Here is a 22,287-nt window from a genome sequence, read left to right as displayed (position 1 = left end):
GTAAATCATACTATTTACTGTAAAATACTCAAAAGCACTCCTCTCCGCCTTACTGATGCAGTCTGACTAAGGTTTGTTCATCTCTGCACACATCAGAATTTAATGACAGCCAAAAACACCACAAGAGATTTCAGGAAAAGGGAATAAAGCACTTCAAGAAGCCTGGCCAATTCAGAGCACTGTGCCAATAACATGCAGTAATAATTTCAGCATCTGTTCATTTTCTCCACTTCTTCAACATCCCAGCTCTTAAAGAAGCTGGATTTATCTTCTAAAGGAAATTCTGTGCGCCTCCTTTCCTAACCACATCTGAGTCCACAAGGGGTGGCATAACAAAAGCACCTGCACATCAGATACAAACAAATATGAAAATTTTTGCTTACTTGCTCTGTGCCTTTATTAAAAGAAAAAAAAATAATTTCATAAGGAACATTAAAGGGTTAAACAGCAGTAAAAGAAATACTGCATACTATGTGCTCTGTATCATGAAAAATAGTCTTTACTCTCCTGTTCAGGAAATATGGATAAAGCCAATTCATTCTGGCTTAAAAGATTTCATACATTTCACTCTGAGAATATACTCATTTTCCAAACAGCCCTGGAAATTCTGCTTCTGAGTAACATATTCCCATCCGTAATGACGACACATTTTGACATTTCTGGTGATTAACAATTCCAAAGCAAATGTGGATGTTCCATTAATAAAATACCAAAATCTTACTTCACATATAATTAAATACAGTTCTGCGCTTGGCAGAATCAAACAAGTTTTATCCAAAACACATCTTGATGCTTCAAAAAAAAAAAAGTTTAATAAACTTAAAAGCTCCTTAAGCACTTACAAGTATTCAGAAAGAAATAAAAGTTTTTTCCCCTCTCATAGCTCAAACAAAAGAACCATTACTGCTGATACACCCTTACAGTAGACTTCATTGTATATCAGAGTTGGAGAAGGCAATGGAATTATTTATTTGTTCATGAATTGTTAGTTTACACTAGAAAAAGCTCTACAGTGCAGTGTTTATATCAACACAGTTGAAGTAATTTGTTTCTGAAACATAATAAGCTATAGTCCTCTTATACCAATATGATTGTATACATGCAACAGAATATATATTAAAATGGCAAAACTTCATAACCTATAAAAATGCTGAGGATGCACAGTATAACAGAAGAAAGTAAAATTCACTGGGATACAGAGGCAGAAAAAGATCTTGGAAGGTTTAAGTATCAGGTCAAGAAATATGTTTCCTTTACCTTAGCCTGCAATATTAAAAACAGGCAAAGGAATGTTATCTAAAGTAGACAAAACGGAAAGACATTGTGCTAAGAAAAGAAAAACTGGTTTGGTTCAGTTAAGTATCGCCAGGTCCTTCCTAGTGGTAGGCAGTCAACAACAACAACAACAAAGGTTTGCCCAAAAATGATGATAAAAAAAACTAGCATAATAATTTTATATTTTTCTATATTACAGATATTTCAACTTATTTAAAGATTTTGAATTTTGCCTTATTAACAATTTGTTACATATTCTATACCTAAGAATACACTAACATACTCATATTCTACTTCCAGCATCAGTCTTTCCTTTTTCTATTGCTACTGATCTATTCCGAAAAATCCACTCAGAACCACTGTCTCAGCATCTCATCTGATTTAAAAGCAGAATAGATCCCAGTCCCTACTCCACAGCCTGCACCAAGTAGTTCAGCTTCACTTTGCAAGTGGCTGAACTGGAAAAGGTCTGCAAACATCTAAGGTTCACAATAAGTAAAAACATATCAGCAATCACTGCTCAGAAAAAAGTAATTAAACACAGAACCAGTGAAAGTTCGGGGTTTTTTTTGCACTTCCTTATACAATCAACTATTTTCCGTTCCAATGACTAAAGGTATAAAAACACAATTTTTCAGAGCAGTCAAACAGTAAACTCATGATAGAAATTACAGAAAATACAAAAGCCTTAATATCTAATTCTTTGAAAAGAAAGCTGTTTATTTTTACATTTACATACTGGCACCACTGACAGATCTATTAAATTACAAAGAGGAACAGCTCTAATCCACACTTTGACAAAACCTACACTTGTAATGACAATATGCTGCCAAACATATATAAACATATTCACATATAAAAAAAATTATGCATTTAAACATTGTAAATATTACGTGTTTTGTGAGTAAGTGGCACAAATGTGTTGAACTACATCCATATGCCTCACCTGTGAACCTGCTGCTGCATTACTTATAAGATGATTGTTGGGATGAGAAATCCAGAATGTTGAAACTGCCCTGAAATATTATTCAGAAACAAGTTAGAATGGAAAAAATCTCTAGTCCCTACAGAAATATCTCTGATATAATCACTACAAGGGTGAGAAAGGGCTAAACTGATTTCTGAGGTCACATACACAAAACACACACACAAACAACCACACATCCTCAAAAAATCTTTTTTTGTTTTACTTAAATGCAAAATATTTTAAGATAGTTCAGACACTCAGTGCAGTTATAAACTGTTTTAATAAGCTTCTTCAAAAGATTATTGCTACGCAGAAAAAACCTTGTGACAACTTAAGGATGTTGGTGCCTTACCACAGAAATAAAGATGCAGCCTTAAAATCTATTGAACAAGTATTTCAAGGAACAACAAATCTCTTTACAAAACAACTTGTGTTTTCTCTTTAATAAAGACTTTCTTTTTTAACAGCATGGTCACATGGATTACTTTTAAGGTGTCTGTATTCATTAGATGATACATAACAATTGTTTTATCTGTATATTGTCAAGAGATCATCAGTTTAACTACTGCAGCTGGTTTGGTTTTACTTTTTCACCATGAAATACTCACATGCAGTCTGTGGCTGGTACTGGAACATAGCTTCCATACACTTTATCCCTGATACCAATACACATGCTGCTGTTTCTGTCCGTCGGAAGAATAGTGCCTGGTTTCGTGACTAGCCCAAGGTTGTGGAAGAGAGTATTCCTCTGCTCAATGCCATCCTCTATGAAGAAACAGTGACCCAGTGTGTCATAGCCAATGGTGTCCTTTATCTGCAGAAACACAAGTTCATTATGTCAGTAGCAATAGCATTTACTGAGATTTATTTGACAAGTGCCATTTAGTTTTTACTATCTTGGCACAGCTGCAGAGTGAAGCTTCAGTATCAGCGGTTCAGATGATTCAAACATGGAGTTTTATTTATCCCTTACAAATACACTACTGTGTTTGAAGAGCTTAGCTGCCTGCAAGAATCTGAAAAAAACAGAAGGGCAAGCTCTGTTAAAGTTACTTAAAAATAAGCACTTGTTTATTTATTCATTGTAATAAACACATTGCTGAGAATTAAACTTGAAGGGATGGGACTACTTTTGCTCTAAATGTTCTTTTTAACATTTATTTCAACACAGCCTATTTTATTCTCCTGGCACCTACCAGCAAGCCATTAGTTGCATGGATAGTGACACATCTGGAGAAACAGTGATGAATGGAAAGACCTTCAAGGTAAGTCTTAAAACTATAACCTCCTTTTTCATCCACATCCCCACAAAGGTGAAAGTGAACAGGGTAACTTCCTATCTGCTGCTGTCCCATTTGCTTCAATTCCACGTAGGAGAGATGAACAGATGTAAAATTCTTCAAAATCTAGAAAGATGAGAAGTCCAGAATGAGTAACCAACTACTTGGTTTCTAACCATTAAAGTTAATAAGTCATCTATATCAGATATACAGAAGTCAGATGTACAGTCATCGTAAGCCAACACTATGAAGGCTAGGACAGTCATTACTATCCTGTTCTATATCCTGCCTTACAAAACAATATCATTTGTAAACAAGAATAAAAGCTATATCTCCATGTGGCTAAGACAGAGCAAATTTCACCAGACACTATATTGTCACACTTCACTTTTTGTTCTTTAGCAGTAGGCATGTTAAATATTCTTTCTGTACAACCACATACCGTCCAAGTAAAGAGAAGTCACGCTGTCCTGCCTATGCTGAAGCTGTACCTGTGTCATCCGTCTGGGACAGAGTTTAGTAAAATTACATAATAATAAAGGGTCAAAGGAACCTCTTAAGAAACCTGCTCCAACTGCCAGCTCAGCACAGGGCCAGCTTAAACATGGCTGCTTAGCACATTGCCCAAAGAATACCTCCAACTACAGAGATGCTCATACAACAGCAACTGTTTCCCCCTTTTTATTTATGTGGTATCTATCTAGCGTTTGCCCTGTTGCAGCTTGGTCCCCATGCCTCTTGCCCTACCACTGCACACCTCCAAGAAGTCTTCCGGCACATTCTCTGAGCCCTCCCTGGGTCCCTGAAAACCACATCCAGATCCTTCCGCTACTCCTTCACCACACTGAACAAGCCCTCTTCTCTCAGCTCTTCCTCAGGCACACCACCTTCAATAGATACACTCCAGTGAAGAATCAGCATCTTCGCAATGAGGAACCCAAAACAGGTTAAAGCTACGCAACTTCACCGTAACAGTATGTAATATACAGTACAGAAATATTAAACACCAGAGACATAATGGGGCTGTACAAGTCACAGGGAAAAGCAAAAGTATTTTCTTCCACCACCCCTGACCTGAAAATAGAAACCAAGGGCAGCAGATGAACTACGAGGTGGTAAGATGCGAAGAGCTAAATGGGAATGAGGGAGCTTTTTTTGTTATTCTGTTAACTTACCCTTACTGGCTATTTAAAAAAATAATATAGTTTTCATGTGCACAATTTTGTCCCCAAGGGAAATAAGTAAAACACTGATAGACCATTCACTGTGTTTTTGTCTTCTGTTTTCTTCAATTGCACCGCTAAGGTTTGTGTACTTAAAATACTAAGGGATGGTCGAAAACAGGCATTCCTGAGTTCTCACTCTCAGCACTTAAATACACTAATGCAGAGGAAAAACTACAAGCGAGTGCCTCTCCTTGCTGCCACTGAGCTTCCTTCATGCCACTGTCCAGGCAACCAGCCGAATTCCCAGGCTGATCAACCCCCCTCAGGCAATTAACATTTGCTAATGCCCAGGCTCCCTCCTCTTGAGCATGTATGATTAACATAAAGCAAAAATGCTTTTAGTGCTGAAGTCTAGGTTTGGCAACAGACACTCAACTCCTCCTGAACAGTCTCCTGAGAACAGTTTAACAACTTTGATGACTCAGAATGTTTGTTTTCAGCTCTATCTGCGAGAGGCATCTGAGGGGCCTTGCTGTACTTGCTCATTTGTGGTAATCAAGGTCATGCTTTGCAAGATTCATAGCTTGTCATTTATCTTCTTTTCTTACATTATCTCAAACACAAAAGAACGCTTTGAGCCCATCAATTTCTCTTCCACCAAACAAAAGCTGACACACAGTAGTGAATGGGCGCGTTTTCTTTCCCACCATTATGTCCACAACTATAAAACTAAAGTCTGCATCCAAATATTTCGGAAAAGGAGGTTTATACTGTGACCAACACATAATAAGTTTGTATTTAAAATGCAAGGCCTCAAACTTCTCCAGCATCACTGAAGAGCTGACATATTGCTGCTCAATCTTTTCACTAAAAACCTAAGTGAATACGACTTTCATTATTAGTTTCTGCAATACTGCTTTCACTCCACTTTCTTTAGGTTTATGGCGATATAAGAAATTAGCATCAGTTTGCTTTATATAACCTTAGTACATTCAGTTAAAATGAATAAATAAAAATCCACCATGGTCCAACTCAGTCTCTTTCCTCTCCGTGACTCTCTACTGTCTGATTTTGGACACTTCCAGGAGATGAGGCACATCTCTATAATGTGCTCATCACTTGGGGAGGAAGAAAGGCAGAGAAAGAAGGGAAGACAAAGAAAAGGAAGATCAAGCTTTATAATGTTACAGGCTGAACATGCAGGTACACCACTTTTAAGGTTTAATCACTGTCACACAAGGGTGCAATATATGGTGGATTCTTCCACAACATTTCATGCATTGATATAATTTGCTCCAATGCTGTGGACAATGTCTTGATGAGCTAATTTGGGAAAAGCAGAGAACAAAGTCTTTTCTACACCAAGCTGGTGTATGAATTTATGTTAATTTTCAAAGCCCGCCAAGTTTAATATTAATCCTTTTGTCTTCAATATACCTTTAGATGACAGAAAGATGACTTAAAAATGTTTTCAAACCTTGATATGTCCACCAAATGTATCATAATTGAAAAACTGACACTCTTTTTCACGATAGCAGGTTTTTTCAGTCTCTCCCTTGATTAAGATGTTCCTCGTGAGAACTCCAACTTCTGCCCTCATGTCCACTCCATCAATAACTTCTCCCACATGGGGAAACTGAGGTTTTTCTGTCAAAAAAAAAAAAAGGAATAAGTGCTGTCATTGATTAAACACAAAGCTAATTTGTAAGTAAACTAATTGTACCCCTAAAAAACATGCACTCTGACACCTTAAACTTATTGTTCTACTATCCTTCTTAGGCTAATGTGCACAAAAAAGCATTTAATTGACGGATGACAAACATTAACCTAGCAAACATCAAACTCCCCCGTCCAGACCATGCTCAACTCATTGGTAACTAAGCATCTTGCAGAACAGGGTATCAAATATGCTTTTGTATGTTTAATACCAAAACAAGTTGTCTTAAATATTTTTCACATTAGTAAAATAACTAAACCTAAAACAAACGCCACATTTTATTTGTAGGTGCATCTTAAGTTTAATCTAATAGTTTTTGAACAGAATGGATTAAAATGGAAAAGATTTTTTTAAAAAAGTTTGAGTACAATGCATTAAAAAAGCTTTAATGAAACAAACACAAATGCAGATTTGCTTTAAAAGAAAAAACAGTAGCTGCCTAATCTGCTTAAAAAAATATATATACATATACACACACACAATACAGTATATATACATACACACAATACAGTATATATACATACACACACACACACACACACACTGTATTCATCCTCTTCAAAAACAAATACCATTTTGTTTCCCAGCTAAGTTTGCTTTTCCCCAAAATAGCTATTCTGAGGACAAACTAAAATTAAGAAAAAGAAAATGTGTATTTTTACAGTATACTTCCAAAGAAACAATCAGTTTATTTTCCTATACACACTGCAAAAATGATCTGGAAACTTAAATATATATTTTTTTCCCTGATTTTTCACTATTCCTCCTCAAAACTTACAGAAGGATATAAACTAAACTGGTAATGACCAGTATGTGGAGCAGACCTACACCAGTATTACTTTTGTTCCTGCTGTTTAAAGACAATAGAGGTCTGTAAATGGGATTACATTCTTATAACTTGAAGACTGCCTGTTGTTTGTTGTATTCCCTTATGTTTAACTATCCCGTATATATCAAGTGAGGAGGGAGCATCTGGGCATCCTATAAAACAATACTTTTCTTTCTACTACAAAAGGGGCAATACAAGAAAATTTCAGATGATGAATTCTTCAGCATGTCAAATTTGCTGTTCCACTGAAAATTAATATTCTGCAGAGTAAATGTATAGGGTGTTGTTTGTTAAAAAGAAAACAACAACAACAAAAAACAGTATCCTTTACCGTGACAAAGGACATTTAATATTGGGTGTGGGGAAAAAAAAAAAAAAAAAATCAAGATTGGACAGTTCATCTCCTTTAGCATCTTTTAAAGATCTATATACAGATCTGATACCATTTATTTGCAAAAAGGAAAAAAAAAAAAAGATTGTATTTTATGCCATACTGCAAATCTTGTAAATCTGGGTTTGTCTGCTTGTTTTTAAAAGAAAAAGATATATATTTTTTTAAAGAGATGCTTTCTCATAGTGCATGACTTCAAAGAGAAAAGAGTTTGCACATACTCTATTCAGTGGCAACAAAAAACTTTAAACATCATACTGCAGCCTTCAAGTAGCTTGAACCTTAAAACACTGAGTTAAATAATGCATATGAAGTAAGAAACTTTAGAACAAAAGCCAGGAAGTGTCACGTACAATGGCACTAACTCAGTTCTGCAGCTCCACGCACCCTGGTATTCTCTGATGTATAATAAGGAAAAAGCTTAGATATCAAAGTTCACCTTATCTGGGACTTCACAATGCAGGAAAACGTATCATAGCCAAACCAGTGAATGCTGTGGGATCTAAACAATACTGCAAAGCCAACATACAAATTTGGCTTTCCCAGAAAACATAGGGGAACAGGAAAGTTTGAGGGCGTTCAAAGAAAACTTCTGAGAAACAAGAAAAAGGAGATAAGAGTTGTTTGAAGAAGAGGAAGTCGCACAGCACAGAGGTGAATGGGACAAAAGGAGATCTTGAACAGCACCAATCAGCTGCTAAAAAAGGCAAGAGCTGAGCTGCAAACCAATCCTACAGCCCACCAGAAAACGAGAAGAGAAAAACTCGAGACTGAGGGACTGTTAGAGGAGGAGGGCGTTGGCGCAGAGGGGGCACAGAGTGGCAGAAGAAAAACGCAGATGTCTGCAGAGTGAAGAAGTCAATCCCATGGGAGGCTCTAATGAAGTCAAACAGAGTGAGTCAGATAATAAAATAGGAAGCAGTCAACAACATGTATGACCATTCTGAGCGCATCACACCCAAAGGAAAAACAGATTGCAACTAGTTAGGGATATCCTGTGTAAGCAGATGCTTGGAAGTGCCATTTGTTTCATAACCATTTTACTGGTGGGGGCCGGAGAGGGTACTGAGGGAAAAAAAAGACTGAAAAAGGAAAAAGAAGAAAATGGCAATCTTTGAATAACAGAAAAAAAATAATAATAAAACTTCAGAAGATGGGAAGGGCAGTAAAGACAACAGCAATGGTAACAACTACAGCAGCCATTCTCTAGAGAGAACTAGTGAAAAAAACAGAAAGGAGTTGAGAAAGAACAAGCATAAGCCAATCCTGGAAGAAAAACTATAGCATTCAATGAGCCTGGGAAGAAAGGTGAAAAAAAACTTAGTATGGGGTAAGCTTTAGAAGTCAGAGGCAGATCTGACATTTGACAGAGCAATTTTACAGTAAGGGCAAGTATACACTCCTGTACGTAGCAAACAAGCAACACTGAGAGATAACAGGGTGCTGTTTACTGCTCTCACTGAAAGGTCTCATCTAGGGTGTACTACTATTAACAGCTATTTCAAACAAGATTCTTCAGATGGTGATCATTTTCATACCTTTGACTTTGACCTGATGCTTGGTACACTCTGGGCAAGGAAGGAGGGTGAACTCCTCTGTCTGATACATTGAATAGTCTGTGCTTGCTACCACAATCCGGTCTCCAGGCTCCCAACTACTAACATCATCCAGAAGATTCAGTATCACTCCATCTACAGGTTCCACCTGGAAGCCGGAAATCGGGACACCTAGTATTTAAAAAACATAAAATAAAATAAATATTATAAAGATTATATTCACCTTTATACGAAAATATCCCCAAAAAGATAAGAAGTGCATGTGATTTCACAAACTTCTATGTCCTCTAAGTGCAATTCTGTTCTGAAACATGTTAGTGAGATGTGCTATTACAGCCTGCTTCTTTGATGGATCTCAACTAAAACAAAGGGTAGAGATGGAAATAACAGCGACAGTAATAACCTATGAAATTAAAAGAAAAAAACACTAATATATCAAATATATCATATAGCAAAAATGTGTAGGTCCAGCTAGTTCTACTTGTCCCAAGTGATATTCTTCTGCTGTTTAAAACTCACTACATATAATCAAAGACTTGGCAACAGAAATCTTTTCTTTCTAAGCACAGCTAATAAAACAGTTTGGCAGGCTAAACTACACAAGCATTTCATTGCCTTTAAATTCAGCAACTCACTGTATTTAACATCCTCCCATTTTATTTAATGTTCTATTTAATGAATGGAAAGAATGGAATTGGTGTCTGGTTTACTCATGGACTCCAAGCCTACAGTACCAGCAAGTCAAAGGTACATTTTTGTGAAGATTTTTTTTATTTATTTAGTATGAGTCAAGAGAGTTTCATAGGGCCATAATGAACAGTGAAGGGGTAACATCAAATAGCTCAATTACTTAACAAATCAGTATCTGCCTACCTTAAAAAATTCTTCTGAGGCAAATATAATATTGCTAGTAATTCTACAAGCAGAAAAAGACTGCCCATAAAAGCAGAACTCATTATATAGATCTCTCAAAAATAAATAAATAAATAAATATAAAGGATAAAAGAATGAGTGGTAGATCTTCCAGGGTTTTTACACCAGAAAGAACTTTGCAGGAAAAAAAAAAGGTCGCCTAACTGATGATAGAACCAAAGTTCAGCATCAAATAACAACTGAGACTGTAACAGGAATAAAAGATTTCTTTTGGCTCCTACTCAGTTTTCTTTTTAGCCTCATAACCAATGTCTCACGAAGCTTACATTAAAAATATGCATGACTGAAAGAAGAAAAGATGACCGAACAACAACAACTCTGTTTCAGCATATTGATAAGAACACTTACGTTGTTCACATACTTTATATATTTAGATCAAAATTATGATTGAGAAAATAGGTTGGACTGAAAAAGAACTGCATCCTTGTACTTCATCCAATAGTCTGGCCACATGGACAGCAAAAAGCAAAACTTACAGCAGCATTCAGAGATTTAAACTGCAACAAACACTTCTAAAAAAAAAAAGTATACACAGTATCTTTTTCCCTACCCACAGGGTTTCACAAAATACTTTCCTACCATCATTCCATTCACTGTAAGCTCTCACAACAAACTTCTGACCATCCACTGTGAAAAATTCTTTCTGAGCAAGAGCTTTCCCACCGGTGCTGTGATTTTCATAGTCTCGCACTGATTCGTTACAGGAAGAATTCCCACCACCTATCACACCAACAAAAGCCCAGGCTTGCCTGCAAAAAATAAAATTATGTATTTAGATATAATTGCCCTTCAATTCTTCACAAACAGGCACAGGATAAGACAAGGAGCATAGAGGTTACCCTTTTGCCTGATCTCCCATTTTCATTTTAGAATGTAATTTCAAAATACAGAAGAGAATAGGCATATATCACTGGAAAGGTGCATAGTTCAAAATGACTGAATGTACTATAAATGAATTGGCAAATATGACAGCTCTTAATTGAGAAGACATTCTGATACATTTTTGGTGCAACACCTAACAACATACACTTTGGGTTTTTTTTGTTTGTTTTTTAATTTAAAAAGAAAACCGCTAGCAACGAGTGCCAGAAATGATGCAGTATTCTGCTCACAAGCATGCTTACGGGAGCACAGGAAGACGACGAGCCGGTGCTGACGCTTGTGCCGCGGCACGCTCCCAGCATGGGGATGCGGTCAGCATGCAGCGTCTGTGCAGAGAAGGCGAGGAGCCCCAGGAGACAGAGCTTGCATCAGGATGGACACTGCCAGCAGCGGCTGCTGATGATCACTGCTCCTGACAGGCAATACTTCTTGAGTCTTTCAAGACACTCAGACACAAAAAATAGAAGTACTGGATTCTATTGCACAACCTTCACACAAGGAATCACTGATGCTTCCGAAGGCCAAGTACAAGAGCTTTGGCCTCTTCCCCCTGACTAGTCCTTCCCTCAGCTGGACACTTATCTTGGCTGAGTGCCTGTGGGGAGCAGGAAACTGTACTGGATGTATTTCCACTTCTTATAGCTCTGCTCAATGAATCCAAGTTTTTGGAAATGAAAAACAAACCACGCACCACAGAAAGCTGCCACCAAGTTCAAAAAACAAAAATATTTGTTGTCCTTTACTGCTCTGTAATGGTGTAATTATGTGCTGAGGAAGTAATCATCTATTAAAAGGCCGAACCAAATTGCATCATTAAGGTTGAATCATTCACCCAAAATGAAAACAATAACAGCTAGCTGGACTGTAGTCCAGTGCTAGTGATTGATTCAAAGGCAGATATTAAAACCACCTTCAATCCAGTTGTTTTTCTTTCAGTCTCTTCTTAATGATTGTGTTTAAAAAGCCAAATCAAACTGTTCAGTGTTAATCTGCTCACAGCAATAGTATATAGCCAGTCAGCTTTTCAGGAGCACCAACAAACAAGCTGAATGTTTCACACATCAACATTTAAGCTAAATATCAAGGTATTTTAAAGCATATTAATCTGCATGGGGAGACAGAAGCAGACAAGGATGCAATGGTCTGTTGACCTCCATACTGATATCCCTTCCACCAGTTTTAACAAACCAACCCTGCTTTTAACCTCAGTGAGGACTCAGAAGTGAACTTCTCGCCCATCTTCCACAGCAGATAGGACAGGACAAGTTTATGTGCTTACAGAGCCTCTTATCGACCAGTGAAAGTAGACAGGAACCAGTTCAGCGGGGAAGGAAGAAAAAGTGCTTCCTACACCCGGCTGCGGGTTAAAGAATGTCCTCACTTCAGGCCTACTGGCGTGGAGGCCACCGGTAGCTATGAACACGAGAAACCATCAGCTCCTCGTCAGATGGAGGCTGGCTGCCCAGGGCCCTCACCAACCGCCACTTGGCCTTCACCTCACAAGACGACAGTAGTTACTACAGGACATATAGGTCTCAGCACCTCTGATGAAACTGCTTCAGCTGCAGACTCACGAGAACTCTCCAGAGGACCCCATAACTAGACGCTTACACAGGGGCTGCCACAAACATGCCCCTGGAGGGAAGCAAGGTCAGAACATGCCATCCTGACTCACGCCCCAGCCCAGCTCTGCCAAAGCAGAGGGTGGGGAGCAACTGGAGCCCAGATGTCAGGGAATAGCGAGGGTAAGAACAGAACAGAAAAAACTAAGCTACCGATTTCCTGGAAAACACCAAAAAAATAAAACCAGGTTATATGAAACCATTTTAACAGTATCTGAAGAACTGCCTGACTGTTAGTGCATTTGGTGTCCCTTCAACACTTACTGTTAAACCTGCACAATACAAAGGTAGGGTCAGAACATGCAGGAGGTCATTTGCAACAACTAAATGAACAGTGCAGAAGTTTAACCTCTCTGCTTTACAGTAACATTTACTATATCTCTTCAACCGTCCCACCATTTCATCCCCAAACAACTGAAAAGAACATTCAAAAGATACAAACACACCTGACAAGTATGCTTCAGTAATAAAATATTTTTACAAATCAGTTCCCCTGAAGCATCAGCAAAAGGCTAATGTACTTTCATTTCACCAATCTGCTGGGATGAGTAAAATGCTGTTTGAAATAGATGATTAGCACCCCTTCTCTGTATTCAGTTTTTAGTTTGGCATTCCTTCCTCCCCTGAACAGAAAACAATTTCTATGTTGTTATAACTGTGTGCTTGAATGGGTAAAAAAAAAAAATCCTTTGCTGTACCCACTTTCAGTTTCTGTAGAGAACAGTGAAAGTGTAATTAAGTAATTAAATTTATCACACAGATACCTGTAACTAAACATCTCTACACTATTAAAACATCACATGCCAAATAGCACTACTGCTGTACTACCTAAAATCTACAAAGAATTGTCAGTATTGTAAGAGCAGACATTGTCCAAGTTTAACAAAACCACCCAAAGAAGGCAAATTCTGTATCTCATATTTACTCAACATAAAAGGGAAAATGAATTATTTACCTGTAACTCAATCCTCTGACAAACTTACTTCCCAGAAGATTTTGAATAGTTACTCTAGTTTCCTCTAGTAGGTTTTTAGCAGCTGAATCTCCTACAGCAATAGCAATAATGCGACCAGGACTTCTATTTTTCAGTAAGTTCTGGAGCTTCAAGCTTTCTTCTGAAAAATCATGAGTATCAAATTTCAACACTTCCAAAACACTCGCTGTATCCTGATCAATCACTCTCACATTTAGTCCTCGGGAAAAATTCTTTTTAAATGAATAATGACCACAGGCCAGCCCTGAGAAATTCACAGACTTTGACAGAAGAGTCCATGATAACTTCTGGTGCCCATGCAATTCCAATGTTCCTTCAGGACCCACACCAATAAATTTTTTGCCAAATTCTGGCACATCAGCATCTTCGTTTGACTTCCCATACAAAATAATAGTTGCTTTGGATTTATAGCGGCATTTCTCTGCTCCAACATGAAGCATTCCACCATCCTTTATCAGGATAAAACGAGTTCTCAAAGTAATATTTTTAGAACCTTCCTTATCATCACCAAAAACCAGTAACCCTAAAGGGAAAAAAGAAATCTGTAAGTCAAAGCAATATTAAGATAGACTCAAAGAATCAAGATCACAATAAGAGCAACAGAAAGATTAAGAAAGATTTGTTTTCCACACCCAGAAAACAAACTATTAAGTTTTTTAATAAGGTTAAGAATATTTATGAAAGTAACTTCTACTGGTTGTGAATTACCTTTCTAAGCATCTGGTCAGCTTATCCCTATTTTTTTCTACCATCTTGGTCAAATTGCTAACACACTATGTTCATCATCAGAAGACAATCAGATCCCGAACCTAGAAAGCTACTAGACAAGTCTTTTTTTTACTGTTTTACAGAAAACCATGTCACTGCTCCAATGACAGACTTTATAGTGTTCATTTATCATTTTAACATTTGGTATGTCTGGCCTGACAGTGGCCTGACAGCAGGCAGAAAAGTAAAAGCAAAGGAACTGGTCAATACCAAAATTCCAATGTAATTTTCCACTAATCACAAAAGTAAAAGCCATGCATAAATACAGGCTGACAGAGTTGGGATTGTTCAACCTGGGGAAGAAAAGACTCTGGGGAGACCTTCCAATACCTAAAGGGGGCCTGCAGAAAAGCTGGGGAGCATGCTTCTATGTCAGCGGGTGTAGTAAGAGGACAAGGGGGAATGGCTTTAAACTAAAGTGGGAGATTTAGGTTAGATAGAAGGAAGAAATTCTTTATTCTGAGGGTGGTGAGGCACTGGCACATGTTGCCCAGAGAAGCTGTGGTTGCCCCATCCATGGATGTGTTCAAGGCCAGGTTGGATGGGGCTTTGGGCAACGAAGTATAGCAGAAGGTGTCCCTGCCCATTGAAAGAGGGTTGGAATTAGATGATCTTTAAGGTCCCTTCCAACTCAAAGCATTTTACAATTCTATGAATTGAAGCATGTTTTTCATCCTTCCATTTCGTACCTCCATCTTGTATGACTATAGAGTGTACTGTAGCATCTGAGTTCAGACGAAACAAATCCCCCTTTTTGATAATAACTCTCTTTTCAGGATCTTTTCCAGGGCTCCAGTTTGTAAGACGAGGATTCTGATCAGGACAATTTTCTGCAATATAAAGTGAAATATATTATTTATTTATTTTTAAATAAGCATCACCAACAGGACCACAGCAATCAGGGCAGCATGAAGATGCATACTAAATAAGGCAGAGTCAGTCACCCACAAAGGATTCCCACCTCCTTCTGTGTTCACAGTACTGCAGCTACTAGTTCTAATGTTTAAATTCATGCAGCCAAAAAGATACCTGAATCAGGACTAAGCTTCCAAGGATAGAAAGTCATTATGTACCAAAATTAAAACACTGAAGACCACAAGTAGACTGAACTGTCAACATATACTGTACTTTCAAGCCAACCAATAGGCATCTAGTTTTTGTTATTATTTGTTTGAGGGTTGGTTTGGTTTTTCGAGATTTTCTACATCATCTACAGTAGATGAGAAGAGCTCAGCAGCAAGGACTCCAGTTCACAGCAGTTGCCCTGAGCCCAGGATATCCTAGGCCACCTACACGAAATACCAACACGGTGGTAAGGTATCTAAATATCTCACCTTCCTCAAGGTCACAGGAACCTGTGTGAGAAAGTCTAATCCATCCCCTCTTGCTTTTGAGCATCCCAATCACTTCCTCCAGTATAGGTTTGCAGATATGGGAGAAAGGAGGACAGGACGACCTTAATATATTTAGTGTTAAGCTTCTATGGTTAGAGCAGTGTCCTGGGAAGCAAAGCATTTGGATCCAAACCCATGGTTTGTGCTTCTAAGATACTTTAAACACCAGTCTCTGAACCACGCTATAGAAGTGATACACACGATCCTCCTCAAAACTCCGTTGAAGATTTGGCACTACCCAGGCAGCAACGCCATATTATAAGGCCAGAGAAGGAGAAGTAGCAGACAGAAGTGACAGGGTTGTGTGATTTCAGATGAACTTACAGCAATATGGTACTTAAAACATACCCATTTTTAGAATATTAAGCAGCTGATTAACGCAGGAGCATAGAAGTACTATGAAAACAGAAACTGAAAGTATGTCTTGAATTTTTGATTTTCTTATTAAAAACACAGACTACAAACATTTTTATTGAGGAAAAAACACAACCTAAAAGATGTCAAAATAAACACGTTAGAAGCCCAACTGAAATTAACAGTCATAACTGCCTTTTCACATCTTCTGGAAAAAAATGCCCTATGCATCTGAAATGCTGGGGGCAAAAAGCTACTTGCAATAGCTCATTTTTCCATAAGACAAAGAAAGAGAAGCCTACCCACAGATTTAACATAAGCCATCCTTAGTTCTGCTGACAAAATTGTTTTCCTTCACTGTTATTCTCCACATTTCAAATCTTTTCCAACCCAGGAAACCCACAGAAACCAAGATTTGCCTGCCAGTGGGAAAAAATTAGCAGAACTGCACGAAGCCAAAAGGCATCTAACTAGCAATATAAAAATAAAAACAAAAGAAATTTTTTGGGGGGATCCTAAGAAAACAGCATTTAAAAAAATGAAATTCAACACGAGGGGAAGCCAAAAAGCAAGAAACACTGCTATCTGCAAGACTGCTGAGCAGTCACTGACAAAATGCAGTTCTATTGCCTGACTCATGCACAGTCACTGAGCCCCTTTCCCCAGACACTACACACACAGTCTCTGTGAAGAAACACACATTTCCTGGCTGGTAGCAAAGGGCAGTGTGAGGAAACCATGAGTCAGCAACCTGGTAATTTCTACTTAGCGTGATTCATGGAGGAAAAAGATCTAATAACTGCACAAGCTTTCCTGTTGAGTTTTAAAGAATAGGTACAGCACAACAACTACAAAACCAAACCAAACAACACACAACAACAACCCCACTGAATCTACTGTACATTATGTTTGAGCAAGGAAGCCATTGGAATCAGAAATAGGCACTCCTGTAACATGATCATGCTTCTGAAGCACAGTGGATCAACTTTTGGCAGGCAAATCAGATGTGCTCAGCAAAAGTATTTTGAAATTCTTCCTTAGTAATTGCAGAAGGGTGCAGGGAAACATCAAATATTTAGTACTTCACCATATGTTACCTTCAAAATTACTGATTGGATTTTACAGACCAGTCATTGCCTCGACAGTTAAGGTTAAATGGAAACAGAAGCATAAACCAGAAAATGTTAGGTAGTTATAGCCCTGCCATATTTGACCACTCATGCTGAAAATTTTTCAAGTCAAGCCTCTGCTTCAGTGCATTTTTGTAAAAATGGGTCAGCTGTCTATAAGGTTTAGTTGCTTCTAGTAAGGTGATGGTGGTGGGAAAATAATATTTTTGCATGTGGTGGGAAAAAAAAAAAAAAAAAAAACACACACACAACACCCTGCCAAAAAAATAAAATTCTAGAACCTTCCATGTGTTGGAGAAAGGATATGAAATTTGGCAGGAGAAAAGGCAGGAAACAGTTCTCAAAATGTAGTTAAATAGTTGCTTTCTACCTGCTTAGCCACCAAGTCTGGAGTTTTTAAGGCCTCTGGGAAAAAATTATCAGTGTTATATTATGCTCAGCAGAAGTTTATCACAGTTTGGCAGCTAAATTTTCTGAGGATCCTGTTTACCCTGGGCAAGCTCCAGCAGAGAACTGCAAAGGCCAAAGAGAACTTTTCCCTGACAACCTCCCCTGCTTGTCTTCCTGACCCTGTAGCAAAAGCCCCTGGAAATGGGGAAGGAAATTGCATTTCCAGCACTCTACATGATCTTCAGTGCTAAGGACTCCTTAGAAAAAAAGATGATGACAGGAAGATAAAAGCAAGGAGGAAAAAAGAAACCAGCTGACGAGCAGGAACAGAAATGCAGACGAGTATCATTTTCCCTGTGGGGAAGGTATGCCGGAGGTTTAGGATTTACACACAATTACTACTAAGTCTCACATTCCCTTCGCTGCCTTTTAAACAGCCATTAAAAGCACTGACAATATGGATTTCCAATTAGCCCTCAGCAAGAGCACACCTAGCTGGAACTGCAGTGGCTGGCTTTAGTACCGCATGTGTGAGGATGGAGCTGAGGGTATTAACATTTCAACCTGTCAAGAATCCTTGGGGAGCCGCTGCAGCAACACTGCCACAAAATTAAAATTTCAGTCAGTCAGATTTTCGTTTGTGCCCTCATGGAATTTCTCTTGTGTGAGGGCTTCCAATAGATTTTATGTGCGTGGTTTTTCTTTTAAAAGGTAGTGGAGGGAAACTTCTGAAAGACACAGTTCAACAGCCAATATTGAAAGCTGGCTGGACTTCCATAGAGGAGCAACGGGACATTGAAGGAAAGCGTTTACATCCTTTGATTATTGCTGAACTTCCATGTAAGTCACTACAGCAGACAAAGATAAAAAGGTCTACTGCAGCATCCTCAGTATCTTTGGTGATCCATAAACTACATGTTGACCACATATGCAGTGTAAGAAAATCTACAAAACTCAATGCCTTGGGAATGAACTACTGCAGAGGAAAAAATAATAATACTTATTAAAATCTTAATACTCCAAAAACATTTTCATTTTAAAAGTGGCAAACCCATCTCCTTCACGTTACCAGCTTTTAAAGCATGAGAAGACTATTATTTTACATTGTCCATGCAGTACAGCCTCACCTCTACTAAAACAACCATTAAAACCTACAGCTTTTAATTAAATGTTTTAAAGTCTTGGTATCAAAGTGGAAAGGCTTTCCTTGTTTGTTTTGGGGTGTGTTTTTACTATTATTGTTGTTGTTGCTGTTGTTTTTCCCCTCAAGTACTTCTTAGAATCAATGTGCTAGATCACCCGTCAGCTTTGTCTTCAACTTGTTTGTAACTAGAGTCCTTACTGCATGTCCATATGCCCATATTACTAGTGATTTACTTCACAATATAGCAGTCATCTTCCATTTACTACTTCTTCAGTGTTTGTTCTATCTTGTTTTCCTTCCTAATTATTAGGAAAACTCAGTAACTTCACCCAAGAGATATCTGCAACCCACCATGAACTGTGTCCCAGTTAAGATGAATGCATCCATTTTATACTATCACCTAAAATCTTCAGTTGATTATTTAATTTGTTCAGCACGTGCTGCATTGACTCTAGAAACAGAAACTTCTGAATTACTGCTCCAAAAGCCACCATGGAGTCTAAGCTTGTAGTGTTACAATAGGCACCAGTTTCAATTCCAAAAATCATTTTGAAAACTTTTAGAAACCCGATTTCTTCCTTAGGTAAACAAAACAGAACCCATGCTCCAAAAGATACTACAAACCCTTACCAACTGGGTCTCATAGTAAGTGTTTGGCCAGAGGGCTCTCTATTTAATGACTAGCAGTTAATCACTCCACGTCTTTGTGCTTTATAGACAGTCACATTTTAGAGGTTTTCCAAATTCCATTAAAGTTGCCGAGTTTTCTACGACAAATTGAAAAAAATCAGGGCTAAGTGGTCAAAGAACTCCCTGCTCGATTTGTTTACAAACAAAGCAAAAAAATTGCTGGTATAAATTCCTAGACTTTTAAATGTTTTACCTGAATGCTCCTTACTACCTTCCCTAGTTACTGCTTACACAGACAGTATTTCATTTTGCCTGTACTTTGTGAATAGGCAACTTCTACGTACACGTGATAATTACACATGTAATACAGATACAATATTCTCACTTCTTTCCCCCTCACCAGTCGTCTTTATTTACTGCTATGCTTTTTTTCTTCCTGTAAATAAATAGTTCACAGTAAAAACACAAAGTGACACTGATAACAGCAAAAGGAACCAAACCTCCAAACACAGCTTCCTTCCAAATTAAAATTACAGTAAGCATCCTATTTTTGCACTGAACTTTTAACACTGCTTCCGATGCAGAATTATTGCACTATGTTCACAGGGACCTTAACGTCTAGTACAATTTTGTTCATGCAAGAACTTACCATCTGGAGCGTATTTTGAAGCTATTCCCAAAAAAATTCCCAGTGCAAGAAAAAGTGACAAGCTAGAAATGGCAAAGCAAATGAGAGTATTTTTATGTCTGTTGGCTTCTGCCTGACGGCGGTTCTGTCCAGATGGTAAGGACGTGAACGTCGCCCGGGCTTCTTGTCTTGCAGAGGTAAATTCGGCTGAAGCGTGGCTCTGTGAAGGTGGTGGGGGTCGAAGAGGGGCAATTCTCCCCGGGACATACCCAGCAGACCTGTGACTGCTCCCATTCTGAGGCCGAAGGAAAGCAGGGGAACTCCCCCTGGCATCAGTGTCTTGCATGTTACAAAGTCACTGCAAAAGGCACACACAGACACAGAGAAATAAAAATAAAAATAAGACACAGGCTTTCAGAATACAGAGCACAGTACATTAAATAAAACAAAAACAACAAAGCAGCAATTCTAAGACACATGCCTCCTCCTTAATGTAGCTATTTCTATAGTATCATTCACACTGTGGACATTAGTGATTTGCCACAGTGTAACAGTTTGCAACAATAGCAAATACCTCCAATACAAACTGGAAAGAATCTGGTATGGGAACACTACAGCACAAACCACTTCTGTTAGGTATTTTCACGGAGGGTTTTCACAGTTGACTTGTATTGTGTGATTAAGAAACAAGTTGAACAATGAGAAAGCTAGCAACCCCTTCTTCCCCACAGTTATGCGAAGAATGCCTAAATGTATTTCTTCTGCATGCAGAAACCCAACAAGCTCCTCATTGTTTTCCTTTGTGGAAAAGAAGCTGAAGGAGACATGCCTTCATTCCACACTGGAAGCAGCAAGAAGCATTTAAATTGAATACATAAAAACAATTTTATTTATATTCACGCTGATGCAACTTAGTCAACACTTTTTTTTTATTTGAGGAATGTGGATCCTGCAAACTCTTAACCCGCTCGCAGCAGGATTCAGTTGCTAATAAAGGTACATCAGGAACGATCCTGTAAGGAAAGTCTTGTTCCACAAACCTCAGGGTTTGTCTCATTGCTGAGATATTTGGGTTTGGACACAAATCCTGGAAACAACACGACTGCTCCAGATTTCTGTACCTACCACCAAGAACTGAGCACTACTTTTATTTCAGTTACTCATGTTATTTCTATCTTTTCCTGAAGCAGCCAGAGAGAAAAGCCACTAAAAATATTTGTCCCTGATCCACTCTAGCCAATGGTTCTAAACCACTGCACTTTTCTGTGCCTTAAGAGATCCCAAACTGCATTCAACTGCTTTCTTAAGCTTTCTGTTTAACTGTGCTGTATGGTAAGGAGTATACACAAAGCTGGTATTATTATTATTATTTTTTATTATTAACATTTCTAAGGGATGAGGGATTTTTTGAGAAGGCTGCTCAAGTTTCAGTTAACTGAAACCTAACCTTCTAAACCAAATCCTGAAGGGGATTAAGCACAAACCACATGTATTAAATCACAAAATGAATTATGAAAATAAAAACTACCAATAACGAAAACAAAAACTACCAAATGCATAAAGATCCTCTTTCTCTTCCATTAACAAAGGGAAGTCTAAGCTATGCTCTGAAGTGCCAGGCACGCTGGTGAAGAAGAAATACGACAACTGTAATCTTGTTCTGAGACATAGCAAAGGAGTCTTTTGTCTGACATACTGCAAAATCTGATACTTCACTGTTTCAAGGCAAGAGAGTTGGTATTATTGAGCAGACTGGATTACCCTTTCATGGGAGACAATGCACCTCCAGATGTATGCAAAATGACAATAAAGGCACTGAAACATTAACTGGAGTAGCCATCCCAGAGTGCAAAACTTATGCCAAATCCTCCAGCAGTGTTTCTTGCACCTGTTTGCTGCAGTCAATTGATTTTCACCATTCTCTTCTTTGAAAAACTGTTTCCCATACCTAATTCTCTGCTCCCTAAATTCATTGCCCACTGCTTTATGACCATTGTAAAACAGCCTTCCTTCACCACGTGCTTTTAAACTCAATTAGACATCTTTCAACAGTAAAATCTCAATCATTTCTGTCTTACAAGTAGTGTTAAAAGCTTACTACAGAACAAGATTTTCAACTAATTCAAAGGCAGTATTTATGTCTAACCAAAACAAATACCTAACCGTCTTTCTGTTAAAAATAAAGAAGATTCTGATCCAGAGATGAAATTTTTTCATGGTTTGGATCCTAAACTCCA

At 38.1% G+C, this 22,287-nt stretch overlaps 1 protein-coding gene across 2 annotated transcripts in view; it reads right to left on the bottom strand.

Moving 5' to 3' along the window:
- Window positions 1-22,287, bottom strand: part of CEMIP2 (cell migration inducing hyaluronidase 2) — a 54,776-nt gene that overhangs the window by 17,331 nt on the left and 15,158 nt on the right. For both annotated transcript variants that reach the window (XM_080573478.1, XM_080573477.1), the window contains 9 exons: window positions 20,072-20,408; window positions 15,070-15,210; window positions 13,574-14,135; window positions 10,694-10,863; window positions 9,164-9,352; window positions 6,166-6,335; window positions 3,439-3,648; window positions 2,851-3,056; window positions 2,222-2,291 (listed from right to left, as the gene is read on the bottom strand). In XM_080573478.1, coding sequence (XP_080429604.1) covers window positions 2,222-2,291; window positions 2,851-3,056; window positions 3,439-3,648; window positions 6,166-6,335; window positions 9,164-9,352; window positions 10,694-10,863; window positions 13,574-14,135; window positions 15,070-15,210; window positions 20,072-20,396 — 2,043 coding nt within the window. In that variant the 5' untranslated portion in view covers window positions 20,397-20,408. The remainder of the gene's footprint in view (window positions 1-2,221; window positions 2,292-2,850; window positions 3,057-3,438; window positions 3,649-6,165; window positions 6,336-9,163; window positions 9,353-10,693; window positions 10,864-13,573; window positions 14,136-15,069; window positions 15,211-20,071; window positions 20,409-22,287) is intronic.

This window comes from Anser brachyrhynchus (genome assembly GCF_964034855.1).
Source record: "Anser brachyrhynchus genome assembly, chromosome: Z".
Lineage (NCBI taxonomy): Eukaryota > Metazoa > Chordata > Aves > Anseriformes > Anatidae > Anser > Anser brachyrhynchus.
This window is presented reverse-complemented; position numbering and strand designations above follow the sequence as displayed.